This window comes from Choloepus didactylus, chromosome 1 (genome assembly GCF_015220235.1).
Source record: "Choloepus didactylus isolate mChoDid1 chromosome 1, mChoDid1.pri, whole genome shotgun sequence".
Classification (NCBI taxonomy): Eukaryota; Metazoa; Chordata; class Mammalia; order Pilosa; family Megalonychidae; genus Choloepus; species Choloepus didactylus.
This window is the reverse complement of record NC_051307.1, coordinates 138,468,443-138,489,758: the sequence shown is the minus strand read 5'-3', so window position 1 is coordinate 138,489,758 and position 21,316 is coordinate 138,468,443. Positions and strand designations below refer to the sequence as shown.

General features: G+C 41.7%; 1 protein-coding gene across 1 annotated transcript in view; it reads left to right on the top strand.

Moving 5' to 3' along the window:
* The window catches only part of KCNAB1 (potassium voltage-gated channel subfamily A member regulatory beta subunit 1), a 287,116-nt gene extending 266,107 nt beyond the window's left edge, over positions 1-21,009 (top strand). The window contains 3 exon segments of the mRNA XM_037842046.1: positions 6,685-6,805; positions 12,176-12,264; positions 19,158-21,009. Coding sequence (XP_037697974.1) covers positions 6,685-6,805; positions 12,176-12,264; positions 19,158-19,247 — 300 coding nt within the window. The 3' untranslated portion in view covers positions 19,248-21,009.
* Positions 21,010-21,316: the final 307 nt, after the last annotated feature.

The following is a 21,316-nucleotide window of genomic DNA, read 5'->3' as shown; positions in this document are numbered from 1 at the left end:
GTCAAAGACTTCAATGTTTAAATAGAAATAGTGATTTTGAATGTTAAATTATTTTAGAAAAGGTCCAGGGTTTAAATGTGGCTAACTCTGTACATGGCTGTATAGTCTTTGCCACTTGCCAATCCTACTGGGGGCTTTGGGGCAAGTCTCACAAACTATTCCCATCTCGGTATCAACACCTGTCAAATGAGGACACATGTATAATGATCACAGCAACGGAAGGAGGCATAGAAGGGGCTTTAGAAAATTTAAATAATTTTATGACATGTAAAAGCAGTGGAGAAAAATTAATTCAGTTGTTCCCTAAGCAAACATTTATTGACCCTCTACTAGGTGCTAGGGTCTGAGCCAGGTGCTGAGGTTACAGGACAAATGAGACACTCTTGACCTTCAACAAGTAGCTCAAGGACTTGTTAGAGAGAAAGGTGTGTGAAGGGGTGAATTATTAAACAATGTGGTAGGGTCAGGTCTAAATTAGAAGAATACACAAACACTTTGGAATCACAAAGGATTGCCAAGAAAGTGACATTTCATTGGGGAGGGGACATAGGCAGTGGATGGAAAGAATTGAAGGGATCTGTGTTTACCCTGTGGAACTCTGGCTTCTGGGATTTCTGTTTCACCAGCATACTGGCTGTGCCCCTCTCTGGACCAGGCACTGTGCTAGGACTGGAGATGCTAAGATGAATAAGCCATCTCTGCCTTCCCATTCAATTTAGAGGGAAAAACCAATGTGTAAACAAATCACTGCAATGCAATGGGGTAAGTGATATAATGGGATCAGAAGAGGAGATTTCATCTTTTGATTTGAAGATTACTGCCCACAGCCAGGGAGCTGGGTTTATTATTGTACACAACTATGCCCACCACCAATCTCCTTACAAGACAAGCTGGCTCCCTTACATATTTAATTAATATTTTAATTAAGCTTCATCTCCTCCCTATGCTAACATTTCCCCATTTGTAAAGCTGCTTATTTCCAAAACACTTGTTCCCTCTGGTATGAGAAAAGCAGTATAAATGCTATGCCTTTACTTCTTTTAAACCCTAACTTGCTTATACTTTCCGCTAATTAAAGCAGTAGTGGGATTCATGGCGTCAGGGTTGAGAGAAAGGGACACAACCGATGAATGTTGGATGTTTGTTACTTTTAGAAGTCTGTGTCAAGCAGAGCAATATGTTTTATGCAAGTGCATGTGTGTGTGTGTGTGTGTGTGTGTGCGCGCGCACAACTTGTAACCCAGTCCTCTAAATAAAAATGAATTACATGTGGTATACGGGAACCCTGTATTTTATGTATGACTTTTCTGTAAACCTACAAGTTCTCAAATAACAATTTAAAAAATGAATCACATATAATGACATAACAGTTCACAAATGGAACATTCCATACGGTTGATAAATAAATCAGCTGTTCTTTATGTGTTTGATATATATTGAAACCTCAGGCACTCTCCTGGTTATAATAAAAGCAATTGTTCAAAAAGCATTTGACTACTAGTTTTCAACTTAAAAAAAAAAATAACATTGAAAGATAGTGGACCCCTGAAGGATGTTATGAAACTTAAGTGAAGATTGGTGATGTGTTCCTCATCGAAGGCGGCAAAAGCAAGTTCTGAGTTATGCAGTGTCCGCTCTGGGCAGGCAGCCTGGACCCAAGGCAGTGTTCATTGTGCATAACTGTCCACCCCATCACCACTGCCATCAGCTGTCATCTCTGGAGAGATGCTGCAGTCCACCCTTCCTCTTGGAAGAAGCCAAAGCTTCCCGTAGTTGAGGCTGGGAAAACTCTTCGCCATCTCCGCATGGAAAGCTCTCATGAGGAGCCAGACCACGAAGGCTTTGAGATGTCAGAGGTGAACAGAACTGGGGCGGCTCGCCCTTTCTCTCACTCACAGCTGCAGAATCATTCCAAAAATCATCATAAAGCATAATGTGGTTACCTCTTCTTTGGAAATACTGTCTTAGAAGGAAGGGAAAAAATACTTGGAAAACAAAAGCCAGCAGCCTATTGAAATCATTTGGGTGGAGTGCGTGTGACATGACGGCTAATTGCTGGGTTTCCTGTCCTGTGAGAAGGAAAAGTTCTGTGCTGGCGATTGTCACAAGGACACTCAACAGAGGAGGTCCACAGAGCCACACAGTGGTATGATTTTTATTATTTTTACTAAAACAGATGCTTACAGAAATTCTTTTCTTTCGGACGTTGCTGTTTAGTGCTGGCTTTGTACGGAAGTGCGTATTGTTCCCTGTTTCATAGTAAAAGCAGAGCCTTTTGGGAAGTAGGGCGTTGAGAAGTTCTGAAAGATTTTTCTTCTTATATTTAGGAAATTAAGCTCACTTAAAAGCTTACAGAGCAGGGTTGGTCTCTTCTCATAAGTTTTAAAGAATAGTTTCCTGTCTTGAATTTCCTTACTTTTTTATAAAATTTCAATAGTTATACAATAGGTAATACACACTTGAGAAATTATTTGTCCACTTTAAAATTAGAAAAATGTACTTGGTACCTATCAGTTATACCCAGTCTGCTTCTAGGAAGGAGCCAAGGAAGCTAACAATAAAGCCCCATTATAAGAAGAAAAGGAGATTAGGAGTGAATTGAAGGCAAGAGGGAAAAAGATAGCTAGAGCAAGAATGTAAGATAACGGCTTCCTTTGAGCAGAAAGCTAGGCACCCTGCTTTCTTGACAAAAAGGAAACATAATAGAGCTTGGTGAAATGTAAATGCATTTTTTTCCTACATTCTAAATAAGAAACTACTTGCAGACTAGGATATGATTGATTATATCTCAGGATTTTAACAATTTTTATGCATGGTGATTTATTCCAATAGTGAATATTAGTCAAAAATCAGTCTGGGAGAGAACCTAAGATGGTGGCTAGGAGAGACAGGACAAAAAAACACCTTCTTGAAAAATACTAGATAAAAGCCAGAGAGTGACCCAGAACACCAGTTCCAGGGATGCACCAGCTGGACAAGGTCTGCTAAATCTACAGGGACCGTGCACTTGTTTGAAACCAGGAGTCTGCATTCTGAAATGAGTGAGAGAACCTGCTGAATGTCCGGCAGCCACGCTGTGGTGTGGGGAAGCTGTGGGTTGGCATTTGGAGGCAGACTAGTTCTTTTTTAAAAAAATCCCAGGAGCAGCTGCAGATACAGCAGCAAGAACCACACAGTGAAGCGCAGCAGGAACGGGTTGTGTGAATGCCTCATTATCTGGCATGGAAGATAGCCTTTCATGGACCCACTGCTAATTGTCTCAGAGTGAGGAAGGCAGAGGTGAGCCAAAAGGAGAAAAAAACCATGCCCCTTGCAGCCGTCTTCCCGGTGGGCTGGGAACGCTCCTGCCTGGCACCGGAGCCCCAGACCAGAGCCGCACCAAGGGACCCAGTGTGACAGGAAGTGTTTCCCGCAACACCGCGCACATGCCACAATATTGGGCGTGGACAGTTTCCTTTCACGTGCCCACAGCTGGTTGCCCTGGAGCTGGGAAGGCGGAGCTGTGTGAAAAGGGGGAAATTAACACGCCCCACTCAGCCATCTTTACAGCAGGCTCAGAATACCCCTGCATGGCCCGGCAGCCCAGGGTTTCCCTTAAGGAATGGCGCATACTTGCGACGTAGCACAGCCTTCCCCCAGCAGAGGCCTTGGAAGGGCACGGCTAGGAAGAGGGACCCACTCGGAAGTCCCAGGGACCCTACACCAATACCAAGGACTTGTGTGTCAGCGGCAGAGACAATCTGTGGCAAGACTGAAATGAAGGTTTAGACTCTTGCAGCAGCCTTAAATCTCCAGGAGCACCTGGGAGGTTTGATTATTAAAGCTGCCCTGCCTCCCTAACCACTCAGACACACGCCCCACATTCAGGGCGGACAGCATCAACAACACACCCAAACTTGGTGCACCAATTGGACCCCACAAGAACCAGACCCCCACACACCACAAAGACAAAGTTTGGGAGAACTGACTTGAGGGGAATAGGTGACTCGCAGACGCCATCTGCTGGTTAGTTAGAGAAAGTGTACACCACCAAACTGTAGATCTGACAAATTAGAGATTGGGGTTGCAATAATCCTTCATATCCTAAAAGAACACTATCAAGTAAAGCAAATGCCAAGAGCCCAAAAACAACAGAAAATTTTAAAGTCTATGATAAAACCAGACAATATGGATAACCGAAACCCGAACACCCAAATCAAAAGATCAGAGGAGACACAGTACTTGTAGCAATTAATCAAAGAACTAAAGACAAACAATGAGAGCATGGCACAGGATATAAAGGACATGAAGAAGACCCTAGAAGAGCATAAAGAAGAAATTGCAATAGTAAATAAAAAAATAGATGATCTTATGAAAATAAAAGAAACTGTTGGCCAAATTAAAAAGACTCTGGATACTCATAATACAAGACTAGAGGAAGCTGAACAATGACTCAGCGACCTCAAGAACCACAGAACAGAAAATGAAAGAACAAAAGAAAGAATGGGGAAAAAATTGAAAAAATTGAAATGGATCTCAGGGATATGATAGATAAAATAAAACATCCAAATATAAGACTCATTGGTGTTCCAGAAGGGGAAGAGAAGGGTAAAGGTCTAGAAAGAGTATTCAAAGAAATTGTTGGGGAAAACTTCCCAAACCCTCTACACAATATAAATACACAAACCATAAATGCCCACTGAACTCCAAATAGAATAAATCCAAATAAACCCACAACAAGACATATTCTGATCAGACTCTCAAATACTGAAGAGAAGGAGCAAGTTCTGAAAGCAGCAAGAGAAAAGCAATTCACCACATACAAAGGAAACAACGTAAGACTAAGTAGTGACTATTCAGTGGCCACCATGGAGGCGAGAAGGCAGTGGCATGACATATTTAAAATTCTGAGAGAGAAAAATTTCCAACCAAGCATACTTTATCCAGCAAAGCTCTCCTTCAAATTTAAGGGAGAGCTTAAATTTTTCAGACAGACAAATGCTGAGAGATTTTGCTAATAAAAGACCTGCCCTACTTCAGATACTAAAGGGAGCTTTACCGACAGAGAAACAAAGGAGAGAGAGATATAGAGGAATTTAACAGACATATATAGAACATTACATCCCAAATTACCAGGACACACATTCCTCTCTAGTGATCACAGAGCTGTCTCCAGAATAGACCATAGACTAGGACATACAACAAGCCTCAATAAATTTAAAAAAAAATGAAATTATTCAAAGCACATTCTCTGACCACAATGGAATACAAATAGAAGTCAATAACCATCAGAGACTTAGAAAATTCATAAACACCTGGAGGTTAAAAATGAGGGGAAGATGAAAACATTCCCAGATAATCAAAAGCTGACGGACTTCACCAGTAGATCAGTCCTATAAGAAATGCTAAAGGGAATTGTGCAGGCTGAAAGGAAGGGACACTAAACAATTGACTGAAAGCACATGAAGAAATAAAGATTTCCAGAAAAGATCACATGATAAATATAAATACCAATACTACTGTATTTTTTATTTGTAACTCCACTATTTACTTCCTATAGGATCTAAAATACATTAAGTGTAATGATAATCAGTGGTTTTGGACTCAGTGTAAAATATGTAATTTTTGACAAGAACTACATAAAGGTGGGAGAATGGAGGAGTATAAGGACATAGTTTATGTGTCCTATTGAAGTTAAGTTGGTATCAAAGAAAACAAGATTGTTGCAGACTTAAGATGTTAAATTTAAGCCCCACGGTAAACACAAAGTATCAGAGAATATGATCATAGAGATGAAAAGTAGAGTATGGGTTACAAGAAGTGGGGAAGGGGCAATGGGGAGTTAATAAGAAATGAGTGTAGGGTTTCTGTTTGGGGTGAAGGGAAATTTCTAGTAATGGATAGTGGGAAGGTGATGGCATTGCAACATTGTGAATGTGATTAATCCCACTAAATGGAATGCTTGGGAGGGGTTGGAATGGGAAGATTTGTGCTGTGTATATGTTTCCACAATTGAAAAAAAAAGACAGTCTAAATAGATAATGACAATTAAATGCCATAGATGATCCTGGAGGAGATCTAAGAATAGAGGAGAAAAGTCTCAAAAGGACACAATTGGGACATAGGGAAAAAAATGAAATATAGAATGTAAGCTTTCTATCAATGTTAAATTTCTTGAACTTCTTAAATACACTTAATGTGATTACATAAATGAATATTCTTGTTCATAGGAAATGTATATGTGAATTATTTGTTCAAGGATGTGTGCAACTTGCTCTCATATGTTCAGAAGACAGAGCAATAGTGATGGATGATAGACAGGGAGGGAGGGAGGGAGGGAAAGAAATGGTAAAGTGACAAAATATTAAAGTTGGTAGATTGGGGTATCGGTGGAGGGGGTTGGGGTATGCTGGAGTTCTGTGTATGGGGTTTGTATTATTTTTGCAATGTTGCTGTAAGTTTGAATTTATTTCAAAAAAAAAAAAAATCCATCTGTTTTGAACCAACAAACAAGAAGCACAACTGTGGGGAACATTTCTTTGCTTGAAGACATAGGCATCCTTGACACTGAGAAACATAAGGGTCAGAGTCAAGAAGATTCAGGAGTTCACTGTGAGGTTCTGATTAAAATTTTATTGATTATAACAACCTTCGATATCAAACCCTTACAAGACATTGACATTTAAATGTTATTCTTATCCCCAGTGCTACCAGTGGTTGAAGGAAAGAATTGTAAGTGAAGAAGGGAGAAAACAGCAGAACAAGCTAAAAGACCTTTCACCCATTGCTGAGCGTCTGGGATGCACATTACCTCAGCTCGCTGTTGGTAAGAAAACCACTAAGGAGAGGGAAAAACCCCTCTGCTGCGATCACAGGAAATATACCTTTGTATTGCTGATCTACACCTCTATGATGATAGTATCGTGATCACTTATATTATGCAGGGACACACTGATCTATGTTGTGTAAACTCCTGGCTAATCAGGGTTCCCTGAAATTTTCTACATGCTAAAATGGTTTTCTTTCTTCCAAGCTCCTCATCCCTTACAGAACCATTAAAACAAGAATATATCAGTGAAAACACACACGTGCTCACCTGAACTCTCTGGTGACATCCATTACTTCTGGCTCAAGTTTCCACCCCTGGTGAAGCTAAGCCAGGGTTGGTCACAGGGCTGTGACCAAAGTCCAAAGCTACTGCGGCACAGTCTGACCTCGAGGAGAACCTTCCCCTTATACCTTCTTCAGGGACCATTAAAATTGCTCTTCTGACATGGTGGAGTCACTGAGGTGTCATGATCACTGGCAGCAATTAAAAACCATGGGCACCAGCACTGTCCAACAGAAATATAATGCAAGCCACACATAATATTTAATTTTCTAATGGCCACATTTAAAAAAAAATAAAAAGGAAACAGTGAAATTAATTTTAATCGTGCATTTTAGTTAGCCTAACAGCTCATATCCAAAATATTGTCATGTCACCATGCAATGAATATAAAAGATTATTAATAAGATATTTTTACACACTTTTTTCCCCTACTAAGTCTTCAAAATCAAGGACATATTTTATACCTATAGCACATCTCACCTCACACTAACCACATCCCAGGTGCTCAATAGCCACACGTGGCTAGTACCTGCTGAACTGGACAGCGGAGCATTTAGACTTTCAGTTCCCTTCCTAGGGGATATTTTCCAGGCTCTGTGCTAAGCACATTATGTTCATAGTCTGATTTAATCCTCAAAGTGGCCCTCTGAGGTGCACACTATCACTAGCCCCTTTTAACAGATGTTAACAAAGAATATGCTATTATTAAAAACATCTACTTTACGAATGAAGAAACTGAAGATAGAATTCATGTGACAGCTTTAAGAAAGGAGTCAAGTGGGTGTAGATTCTAGGGGAAAAATGCTAAAGATTAAGAAGTAGCAGGAATTGGGACAAATCATTTACAGCAACCCAATGAGATAAAAAGTAAAAGATAAGTTCTGTGCAAATAAAAAAACTTAACAGGCTATTTGTTGGATGCTTGGCACTTCTGAGGTTGGAAAGCAGAGATGGTGCTGCAGTTAACTGTCATGGGAAGATGGAAATGCCACATGCCTGAGCATATGTATGACAGTGGCTTTAATTGTTTCCTAAAAAAATCCTTACAGCTTTAACAAGCTCAGTAAAAAACAGTAGTTATTTGACCATAGGTGAGTTACTTAACCTGATCATCAATGTTCTCATCTGTAAAATGGATATAGTAACACATATTTTACAAGCAAGTTGAATAAAGGAAAATTATGTCTGTAAAGGAAAGAGTAGGTGCTCAGTAAGTGGTAGCGACGATGATGGTGATGTTTTTACAAACATTTAGATACCCGAGACCTGAAGCTTTGTTGGCTCCTAGCCGTGGCACATGGTGAACGTGACATGCACAAGCAGGAAAACATTTTCTGCACGGTCATAAACACCATTTTTCGGTGGTAACATGAATTCAACCACTGAATTTAGTTCTGAAATTGATGAAAGAAAATTCTCTCTCCATGGAAGAAATCCTTACAAAATTTTAGACTTTCACTGGATGACAAACTTACATGAAAGACCTTCACAGTCTGAGTTTAAATTAGAATGCTTTTTTTCTCTTCTTTTCTCTGTGCCCTGAGATGTCTTCTTCCTGCCTTTTTTTAATCCCCCTTTCTTTATAAACAAGTGATTTGTTTTTAACCACAGAACTCACAGAACCAAAAAGGAAATTATTTCTAGGCATATTACCTTTGATCTGCTAGAAACGAGCAGACTGGAGGGGGCGATCCTCCCCGGCAAGAAACGCACAACTTGAATCCAACTGTGTGCTGGCTCCTCAAGTCACACATTCACACCTTGCTGACAGGCACTCTGGATGTGTCTGCCAGGGGCACTCTGCTTCCCCACCGCTTGATTCGAGTTGCTAATTCTCCAGAATCATCCGCAGGTGCTACCCACGGAGTTGGCGAGCTCTGCCTAGTGGGTTCTCCTATGTCCAGCAGCCCTGTCCCTGCACTTGCTGTTGCTGACATCAGGTGGTTTATGGGTGGTAATTTACCCATTTACTCAACATCTCTTTCCATTCAGAACTCCCATTAGGGCCAAAAAGAGTTCCGAGGGCAAAGCAGGAAATAACACAGCCCCCCCCCCCCCAAAAAAAAAAAGTGCCCTGGATCACTTGGCCTGTTGCCTTTATAGAGCATTATTTTGCCCAGGTGGAAAGATTTACTAAATGCCATAAAAGGCCAGGGCATGGTAACAGCTTAAAAGTTTCAGCTGACAGCAGAACTTTAAGCAAATGGGAGAAGTCGTCTCAGGGGCCTCCATCAATCATCCATGTCTATTTTTACTCAACAAACATTTAATAAGTGCCTACTGTGTGTCAGACATTGGGCTTGGTGCTGGCATCCAACTGCTGGCATCCAACAAGTCACAGCTCATAGACTGGTGGGCAAGTCAAGAAATAAACAGAATTTTGATATAATTTGGTAGTAAAATATTTGAGAAAAACTCATTGGAAGCAAAGAAAAGGGGCTCCCAAGCAAGCTTGTGGTTCAGGGAAGAATTTTAGAAGACAGTACCCCTGTTTACTTTCAAATGATGAGTAAACATTAGTAAGGCAAAGGAAGAGAGGAGGCAAAAAGACATTCCAAGCAAAGGGGACAGCTTGAGCTAGGAGCTCAGAGAGGAAAAAAAAAGCATGATATATTTGGGGTTGGGAAGGATCTATTTAGCATTCAGTGCTTCTGTAGCACAAAGTTCGAGGTGGGGAGTGATGAGATATGAAGCTGGAGAGGGAGGCAATAAGATAAGGCTTGCCTGGGTAAGAAATGAGGACTTCATTTTATAAGACAACAATTGTATCAAGGACATGCTGCAGAATTTGGAGGCAGAAGTGACATGACCAGATTTGTGCTTGGAGAGACAGCTGCTGGATGTGTGCAACCTGGATTTGAAGGGGACCATCCAAGCAAGAGATGGCAAAGCCAGTTATGTAGGAAAGAGATGGTGAGGGCCTGACTGGGGGCAGTGGTGACGGGGATGGAGCAGAACCAAAGCAGTGATTCTCAGAAAGGGTACCTGTCTCCACACAATGAAATACTATTCAGCTTTAAAAAGACATGAAATACTGATACATACTACACACATACATGGACGAACCTCACAAACATTATGCTGAGTGGAAGAAGCCACAAAAGACCACACATTGTATGATTCCACTTAGGTGAAATGTCCAGAAAAGGCAAATCTCAAGTCAGTAGAATAGTGATTGCCTGAGGGTGGAGATGGGGATGAACTGTAAGTGGTCAGGAGGAATCTTATTGGGGTGATGGAAATGTTCTAGTAGTGGATTAAAAACTGCACACTTGATAAATTTAGTAAAAATTATGGAATTGTACAGTGAAATGGGTGAAATTTTTGGTCTGTAAATTAAATCTCAATAAAGTTGTTTAAAAAAAGAAATCATGTTCCCTGGATCAGCAACATCAGCATCACCTGGGAGCTTGTCAGAAATACCAGTTCTCGGGCTACACCCCCAGACTTTCTGAATCAGAAACTCGGGATGTTTCCACAAGCCCTCCAGATGATTCTGATGCATGCTAAAGTTTGCAAACCACTAAACTGGGAAATATTTGAGAGATAATCAGCTAGACTTGACAATTAAAAGAAGCTGTAGAATTAGAAAAGAAATACCCCTAAGGATAACCCCCAGGTTCCTAGGTAGGGAGGCCAAGTTGCTGGTGATACCCCCAAATGAGACTGAGAATGCAAGAAGCACAGGCTTAGTAGCAAGAAGTTTGCAGTGCTGTGAAACAGCAGGGATGTCCAGCAGACACTGCACCTGTGAGTCTGGAGACACGGCTACTCTCAGGCAGCTAAGGATGAGTCCACTGTAACCATAAGGAGGTTCCTGGTGACCCTGGCTTTAGAGGCAAGGTCAGAAGGTGACTGGAGTATGAGGAAGGGGTGTAAGGGAGTCTAAATTACCTTTTAGATTAAGAAAGGAAAAAGGATGGGGCAGCCTTGAGGAAGGCAGGGAGGGTCAAAGGAAGCTGATTTTAGAATGGAAAAGATTTGCGCATGCTTTGTTAACAGAGAGGAAGGGAATAGTAAGAGATTTAAAATCCAGAAGAAAGGGGAATTAAAAAAAAAACAGGAGGAGATGGACCAAGGGCAGCAGTAGAGCTTGGCTTTGGACAGAAACCAAACACGTCATCCTCTGAAACTGGAGGATGTAGAGGTAGATTCTTGTGTAGGTAGGAGAGTGGGAAATTAAGGAGTATCCCATCTAGTGGGCTTTACCGTCTAAACAAAGTATAAAGCAAAGTCATCTGCTCAGAGTGACAGGGCAGAGGTTGAATAGAGGGTTTAAGGAGAAGGGTGGAGGTTGTAAGGTCACTTCAGGAAAAGAAGAAAGGAGGTGACCAAGGCAAGAGAAAGGCTCACCCGGTTGTGCAAGGGCTCAGTGGGTGGAGAGGGTGAGGGTAGGAAGGAGTGGGGGATGGAGACGTGAATCTACAGAAGCACTGGACTAAGGGGCTGCGTGATTCTCCAGCATACTCAGCTGCCCTGGGGTAGGAGCAGAAAACACAGATGCAGTACTGATGGGGATTTGCTAGAGGAGAAGTTGAGGAGTGAAGGGGTTGAAGGTTGTTGGGGGGGTAATTTAGATAATCAACCACAGGATAGATCTCGTATTAGGATGAAAGGGAGGCAAGAGAGGGGTGACAGGTGGGTGGAAACGAAGGAACTAGACATCCAGCGTCTACAAGGTCACCACACAACAGATGAGGGAGACATGAGAGCACTAATAAGATGAAAAGACTGCATATTGTCAACCAAAGCAGAAACGGGTTAAGATGTCTGCTGCTGAGAAGTATTGGGTGCTTTCAGGAACAAGATTGTGTTCCTGGGGTACAGATGCCCCAGGCATTGGGGCAAGGTGTCAGGCAGAAGGCAGAACAGCCCTGAGCACACGGTTCAAAAGCACAGATTCTGTCAAATTGTCTACACCACAGGGGGTGCTGCTGAGGCTTCTAATCCTAAAGTACACTATTGATCCTCCCCAAACAAGTTAATAAAATTTGACTGCAAAGATGATAGCTCTAGCTGGTGTTTATAAGGTAATCAATAATCAAAAGTGCTCTGACATTCTGACCCAGTGTTCTCTCTTCCCAGCGTGGTGCCTGAGAAACGAGGGTGTGAGCTCTGTGCTCCTTGGATCTTCTACTCCTGAACAGCTCATTGAAAACCTTGGTGCCATTCAGGCAAGTACTACAGCCCTTCCCCACACTCCAGGGAATTTTTTGTCCTCCTGTGTCTTCTAGCCTCTGTTCCTCAGTGTGTCACAACCTCCAAGTTGCATGAAAGCCTCAAACACCCAGGAACAGGTACCTATTGTAGAGTGGGAGCAGGGCAAAAGAAACAGCCAGAACACTTTTAAAGCACATGGATCCAGAAGTGTCCCCTGCTTATTAACGGGTTGTGTTCCCAAAGCTCATTTCTCAAGATGGTTTGTTCTGTGGGACAGTACATTCCAAGACCCAAGCCATGTTCCTTCTGGCAACTGGGTTCCCAGGCCTGACCACAGAAGCCTGCTTAATGACCTGCTTGAAATGTAATATTCATAGGACAATATATCATTCATTCATTCCTTTCCACAAATATTTATTGCCAACCTACATGCCAACCATTTCTTTCTGCTCTCAGGGCACCTGTATACCTGCCCCCATCATAGCACTTATGATAATGTAGTATAATTGTCTTCTCCCCTGCTAGACTATAAGCTCCCTGAGGTCAGAGACCTGTGTCATTCTTGCTTCACCAATGTTCTAGTTTGCCAATGCTGTCAGAATGCAAAACACCAGAAATGGACTGGCTTTTATAAAGGGGGTTTATTTGGTTACACAGTTACAGTCTTAAGGCCATAAAGTGTCCGAGGTAAGGCATCAACAATCGGTGACCTTCACTGGAGGATGGCCAGTGGCGTCCAGAAAACCTGTCAGCTGGGAAGGCAAGTGGCTGGCGTCTGCTCTGGAGTTCTGGTTTCAAAATGGCTTTCTTCCAGGACATTCCTCCCTGGGTTTCAGCTCCTCAAAAATGTCACTCTCAGTTGTTCTTGGGGCGTTGGTCCTCTCTTAGCTTCTCTGGAGTAAAAGTCTGCTTTCAAGGGTGGTCTCCAAAATGTCTCTGTAAACTGAAGCTCCTCTCAGTTCCAGTGTGTTCTTCCAAGTGTCCCTCTTGGCTTTAGCAAGCCCACTCCTTCGGAGCTTTTATAGGGCTCCAGTGAACTAATCAAGGCCCGTGCTGAATGGACAGGGCCACGCCTCTATGGAAATTATCTAATCAGGGTTATCACCTACAGTTGGGTGGGTCACATCTCCATGGAAACAATCGAAGAATTACAATCTAATCAACACTAATATGTCTGCCCACACAAGATTGCATCAAAGATAATGGCATTTTGGGGGACATAATACATCCAAATCGGCACAACCACCAATTTTTCAGGTCCTAGCATACTATATAGCCCTCAGTCAACCCTCAAGGAATATTTGCTGAATGAATGAAAAAATGAACAAATAATCCATTTGCCACACTTTAAGAGAAATGGGATCAAAATTATATTTCGGACTTTGAGGCTCACTTCTCCCTAGCAGCAAATTCAGGAGTACCCATCCCTACTCCCTCCCCTGCTAGGCAGTTAACCAGTTAACAAGTGCACTGCCTGAGGTCCCAGGCATCAGATGCAGCCTGCGCAGTAGTCAGGGAAGCTGTAGGGGCAAGTATGACGGGAGGTGGGAGAGAGGACAGTTTCTGGGAGTTGGGGTTTGTTTCTGTTGTGAACATCCCCCTCTTCAAAGCCTGAGGGGCCACTACTCTTTCCATAGTCACCACCTGCTGAGGAGCAGTTAAGGTTTCTGTTTTCTTCTTGCTGACTGGCACACAAAACTGTCTCACAGCATCTCCCCTGCCTGCCCATCCCTAAATCAAGCACATGGCCCAGTTACTTCTCCCAAAGGGAAATAGATGGGGATGGGGGTGGGAGGAGGACAAACTTAATGAAATGTTTAAAAACTTTTTTGAAAAATAGCTCAGATGATACTCTAAGCTAGTCACTTGTCTTACCTCCTTTGTCTTCTCTTCTTGTTTTGAGTCTGTGACAGACTGTCTCATGTTGATGCTGAGGCCTCTTCTGTAGCCTCGCCCTCCCCTCTGGCCACTCTGTCAGGCCACAGACAGGTGAATCTTGCCCTGGTTTTATCTCCACTATCTCCCTGGTCCATTGCTTGCATGGTAATGAATTCTTAAATGAGAGTTGTTTCCTGTTTTTTTTAATGATGATTTATAGTGCAGAGGAAGAGGTAATAATAGTCTTATCCCCAGTTAATTACAAATAAAATGATTCTTAGATATCTTTATTAAAAGAAGCAGCAGCCCAGAATATCCTGAGGAACACACAGTGCAGACTCCATCCCCACCACATTTCTCCCAACAGCAATGCGATCATTTCTAGCTCTCTGCTTTGAAGGCCCACCCAGCACCACAATTCCTTCTGAATTCTGCTGGGTTCCTTTTGCCTTTATAGGGAATGCTCTGTCTTTTGAAGGTCTCCCCCACCTTCTCTTAATTTTACTTATGCTCTGGGAAAAGATAAAGGCTATACAGTGATGATGACGGGGTCAAGGGACAGACTGTATACAAAGCACTGAAATCCAATCCAACAATTTCAATTCCTCTGGTATTTATTGAGAATTTTGTCTGGCACCATGCTAGGCAGTAGGAGTACTGAGATGGATAAGAACAGGAGGGCTCTGCCCTCAATGAGCTCATGGGCTCGCTGAGAAACAGAGCATTTTAAAAATCTATCCATTAATTCACTCAGATCTTTATTGAGAGCCTACTATATACCAGGCACTGGGGACACTTGAGGACAGAGAGTGATACTGTCCAACCTTCAAGCTTACATTCCAGTGGGAGGAACATAATTTAAAAAGCATATAATTATATAAATTATAATTTCAGATTGTGAAAAGCACTATTAAGCTCTTGAAGTGCGTTGTAATAGACTAATCAAGAGATGGGTGGGCCTACTTAAAATAATAGTGTTGCAAAAGGCCCCTCTGGGAGTATGTTTTGGCTGAGGCCTGGAAAATGAGGATACAGCATGTGAACAGCACATGAAGAGTCCAGGAAAGAGCATCCAGAGCACAGCGAAGGGCAGTGCAAAGGCCCTGAGATGGAAAGGAATTTGGCTTTTTCCTAGGAACTGCCAGGAGGCCAGTGTGGCCAACATGTCATGAGCAAAGGGGACAGCGGATACACTGAAGTGGAGAGGTAGGCAGGGGCCAGATCTCACAGAGCACTGTGGGGGTCAGCTTTATCCTGCATGCTACAAGAAAACTTTGGAGGGTTTTAAAAGGAGGGACCTGCTCCTACATGAGTTTTTAAAGACCACTCTGGCTGCCAAAGAAGGGCAGGGGCAGTGGTTGTTCAGGCGAGAGATGATGATGCCTTCAACAAGGGTGGAGGCCGTGGAGATGGAGAGAAGGGAATGAATTCCACAGGTTTTGGATAGGCAACATGACTGACTGCTTGGACATGGGACATGAGGAAAAGGGAGGAATTGAGATTTCCTTTCATGCCAATACAGGGTGATCACTGCCATTCCAGGAGAGTTAATACTGACTGGCAATGGTATAAAGAGGTGACTCCTGGGCTGAGCTTTAAAGGCTGTGGGAGTTAGGCCAGGTAGTCAAAGAACAGAAAAGCAGGATACATTTCAGAGGAATACTCTGATTTAGTCGTCTACGCAAAGCATTTCCTGACTGGCAAGGGCTATGGATGTCACACAACGGGGCTTTCATGCTCAAAGGGTAAGAGAAAAGGCAACATCCCGGCTACCATAGGGACTCACCATCTCCTCCCTTTTTGTGCCCAGCACTGAAGATCCGACCACAAGGAAACGGTGATTGGGCCCTTGATGTGGTGAAGCGTACACAGGGGCTGGGTTCCCAGGCTGTGGTGGGACTGGCTGAAGCCATGGAGGATGGAAAGCACAAATTTCCAGTAGTTGTAAGGAAACTTCTAGTGGGTCCCAAAATGGCAGCTGCTAAAAGGGATGGAATGTGCCTAAGGCATGCATAAATTGGAGCTGGCATACACAAATCAGAGCCTCAAAGGTGGGAAGAGCCAGGGGAGAAGAAACATAGCTGCAGGCAGCCCACCATCACCTCCACCAATCCCATCCTCCCCACTTCCACCTCAAAGGTGGAGAGAATAGCCCCTCCACCTCCCCCCTTCAGCCTTAAAACCCTTCTGAAGCTCCCCATTGCCTACTCAGGAAAGTACAGACTCCTTAATAGAGGGGTCAGGCCCTTCACATCCTGGGCCCAACATTCCCAGGCTCATCTCCCGCAGCCATCCCTCTTCCTGCACCATCATCTCCAGCCACCAAGAACCATTTAAATCCCCACTTATAATGGTGGTTCTCTGCCTGCCAAGTGTCCACCACCCCCAGCCTGGCAATATCCTACTCTGTCCTTAAAACCCAGATCAATGGTAACCCAACCTTGTGAGGACTTTCCCACGGCTGGTGGGCTGATAATCCCCCAAGCCCAGCAACACTAACCAGCCCTCCCTTCACCCCACCTTTATATCACAAAGATTCCAAACTGGTAGGCTGTGAGATGTTTGTTCAATCTGGAGTGGCTTAAAACTTTTTTAATTAGTTGCTAATAAAACCATCAGGCAATTTCACATAAAATTCTGGATGTACAGCCTTTCTTAAAAACCTAGGTCTGTAATCCCCACAGGGTAACAACTGGTCGGAGCCAACTGGCAGCTCCCACTTTTAGGCAGAGGCAGAACATCCCCAGTGGGCCAGTGTCCACCCACCCATTTCATTCATTTACATTACCTGCCTGATTGCTGCTTTCAAGTTTGCAGCTCCTGGTACTCTCACATCGTCCCATAATCATAAAAACAAAGATATTCACCAGTATGAACGATGAAAAAGTTTGCTGTTGCTATAACTTGTATTTAATTGAGGGAAGCTACACGCCTTTCCATGTGTTTACTGGCCATTTGTATTTTTTCTGACAACTATCTGTTCGTGTCCTTTGACCAGCTTTCTACTAGGGTTGACAATTTTTAAGTGATTTGTGAGAGCTCTTTATATAGAGGAAATGAATCCCTTGTCCTGTATTTTGGAAATATTTTTCTCAGTTTGTCTTTTATTTACAGTATTTTTAATGCAGAAATTTTAAATTATGTAGTCAATTTTTTCCTCTATGGTTTCTGGATTTGGGGTCTTACGTAGAATGGATTCTCCAAATCTAGGTTATATATTCATGTTTTATTCAAGTACTTTCGTGATTTCATTTTTTTATGTTTAGATCTCAGTTCTATATGGAATTCATTTTGGTGTAATGAAGAATATTTCTTCCTCACCTGGCTAACCAAACTATATTTTAGACACAAAACTTTCAACAAATTCAATTTCTAGATTTGGGTCTCATTATTGCAGTCTCACTTTAAATAACACATTAGTTCTTTAGACCCTCTGGATTCCAAAGCTGGTGGGAAATCATATTCCCTCTGTAGCTTCAGATATGAAAATGTTAACCAGAACCAGAGGTTTCCCAGACTGAGCAGCTCTAAAATTCTGCCAAACCCTAAGGCTCCACTTGAGTGGAGACAAGGTCACCTTGGCCAACACGACTGCTGTTAAGGGTGAAGCTGAAACCTCAGAATAGGTTGTCATAATTATATTTCACCAGTCTCCATACTGGGTCAGATTATTCCAGCGAGAAAGTCTGCCTTTCCTCCTTGTCTTACGGTGTACTGTGTGCCCTTGGCCCACATTTCACAATAAATGCTAGCCCTGGGTGATTTCATCCAGGGTTTCAATTAGCATGTCCATGAAAATGACACTGAAATCCTCAACTCTAGACCTCAGGCTCCTGAACTCCACAGCTGCATTTCCAGCTATCTAGAAGTCATTTCTTCTTGGTATCCCACAGGTTCCTTAGACTCTGCACATCCTACTGGAAGCTTCTTATTCCCAAACTGCTTCTCGTTTGAGTTTCAGTCTCAATAATCTACAACATCCTTCTAGTCACTCCACCTTGAAACCACCATCATACTCCAAAGTGTCCCTCAGATCCACTCTCCTTTTCCACTCCCAATGCCACTATCCTAATCAAGGCCCTTTTTGTCTCTGGCTTCGATTGCAATAAATGTCTAACATTTGTGTCTTCTCTGTCTCCTCCAACTCTTCTTTCACACTACCTTCAGTTGTCCGATGGAGTCACTCCCAGCTCAGAAGTCCTCAGATTCCCCACTGCCTATAGAATAAACTTCCAATTCCAAGGCCTTCTTCACTCTTTACTCTAATTTCCCTTTTCCCTATTTCTACCATCCCCACAGCTCCCTCACTCTACACTACTCCATTGCACTGACTTTTCTCTTGTTCACCCTATTCCTTCTACCTGGAATCACCATTAAACCTTGGTCCTCCTCCATCAGGGTTCTGACCACCAGTGAGAATGAATCACTCCTTAGTCTCTAGACTAAGTCTCCAGACTTGTGCTGTCCAATATGATAGCTACTAGCCACCTGAGTGCTTGAAAAGTAGTCTTAATTGAGATGTGCTATAAGCATACAATGCACATCACGTTAAAAGGTTTAGAACAAAAAAGAATGTAAAGTATCTTAATAATTTTGTATATTGATTACATGTTGAAATGGTAATGTTTGGGATAAAATGGATTAAATAAAATATATTTAAAATTAATGTCACCTGTTTCATTTTACTTTTATTCATGTGGCTATTAGAAAATTTAAAATTATATATGTGGCTCATATATTTCTGTTGGACAGTACTTCTCTAGGTATTTTTGTATCTATGAGCCTTCACTTTTGCTTTATGTCTACATTTATTTACTCAAGAAATAATTAGTAAACTAGGCATTGAGGACACAGTGATGAACAAAACAAAGTTCCTGACTTGAATGAGCTTACAGTCTGGTGAGGAGTTCACAGTCCAGTTGTGGTTTATAAATGCATACAAGTCTAGATAACATTGCCTTAATATTAAGCACAAAGAACAAATGAACAGCAGTACTAACCCCATCCTTTGTTCTTCTCCTCATCTCAGGTTCTCCCAAAGGTGACATCACACGTGGTAAATGAGATTGATAACATATTGCGCAATAAGCCCTACAGCAAAAAGGACTACAGATCATAAGGCAATGCATGAGCCACAGGAGCTGCATGGTTGAAATAGCTGTCTGTACCCAGTACAGAACGGTGTTATAAGCCAGTCTTTCGAATCACTTAGCAGTCTGCTGCTCAACCTCTAGTGTCCCCGGATTCTCTGAGGTATCTGCTGTCGCTACCACTGTGCACCTAAATTAAGCGCACATCTGAAAAATCAAAACCAAGAAAATCCATCTATTTTCTTATCTTGGACTGGAGTCACCTATTCTTGCATTGCTCTGTACACCACCTCATGCTTATGCAATGGAAAGTATATAGGGAGAAGAGATGTTATTACCTTCAGGCATTTGGTAACTTAAAGATGGCTGTACAGATGTATTTTCTCAAAAACACAATCCACAGGCACAATGTGGAGGTATAATAAACAAAACCAGAAACAGAATATCGTGCTTGGGAAAATAAGCAGAAACAATCTTACATGGTTTTTTTTTTCCATTTTTACACTCATGTTAGCAAGAATTTTGTTTCACTTATCATTCAATAGCACTAAAATTCCAGGGTATTTGCTTTTGTTACCTTTTAAATATTCAGTTGCCTGACCGCAAGAATGGCCCTGTACAGTAATTTATCCAGGTTATCTATTAAGATTCTAATAATGCTATGTCCATTTACATGTAGAGATGGCAAAAGGATGAATATCCCAAACTTTGAGTAAAGATGTTATGGGAGGTTTACACTAGTATGGAAACTTAGCTTTAAATAAATTGTAGAGCAATGTATCTGCAATGGACTACACATTTTTGACTATATTTTATTAAAAACCACTTTACACTTTTGACTGCTTGTAGGTACAGCTTCTGCAAGTTTAAATATTTGAGCTTTAAAATCAAATATACAAACACTAAGTTTTGTAAGTAAACCTGTAAAATACTCAGAAAGGCAAATATTTGCTTTTTAATTAGCACTGGGATTTTACAATATGCTTGGTATTTTTGAGGAGTCATTAACATGAAAGTAAATGATGGGCTTTGTGAAAAATGCTGTTACTACTCAGCACATGCCAGGTGAAATAACTTGCTCAGTTAAAGGCAAATGGTCAAGAACTTCCTAATTCTATAATCATATTATATACACTAAACTATCTGCATGAAAGCTCTTTGCATGGATTAAAGGGGCTTAGCCTTGCTGTATTCAAAATCTGAGGTATATGTATCCCTGCCACTACTGACTACCTACCCTAATGAATATTCAACTTGAGAAGAATTATGAGAATGTATTGTGCCTATTCCTACTTGTAAGAAAGGAGAAAATGTGTTTTCACTTTTTTTGTTGAGAAGGGGGGGGTTCTCTTTTGGGGGCGCTAGGGTCCTTTAACTTTTTTTGGACATCCTGAGGATGTACAAAGTTCTAATTTAATTTTCAGACCAGCAGGTCCCCCCATATGGAAATCACTTTTTGAGATTTACAGAAGAAATACACTATCAGCTTAAAATGCTATTTTCTGCCATCATTCCCAGATATGTATTTCACAGTTAAGTTATAAATCTTAACACGTTAGTGTGCAACAAATTTTCTTTTTGATTACTACTATCTGTATTCTATAGGGAAACTGTTTTGTTTAGCTTAAGAGTATCAGATTAATGATGGAAAAGGATCACTTTTCAGTTATTAAATATGTATTCAATCCAGTGAATTACTGTAAGTATAAATGAGCTGAGGTGCTGCGTAATTGACACTGCAATTTATCTGATTTATGTGCTTGGAGGAATAAAAGCATTTTGTGCATTTAAGTATTTAATCTCACAATTAAGTTTTTATCTGATCTTTCACCATTAGGCATAAAACATGTATATACGACTGAAAAACATGCAATAAGAATCATCCAAATATTATGCTGGCAGATAAGCTACACTAAATGATACCTAACAGAAATGGAAGTGATCAAAAAACTAAGACAAATTGCATCCAAATTTTTTTCTCTCTTACAAATGGAGAAAATAAACTAATGAATACATAATTTCTCACTGGGTTTTAGAAATGCTTTGCACTAAGGTTAAGGCTTCTCAGACTCATTTAAAAGAACCTGTAAATCAAAAC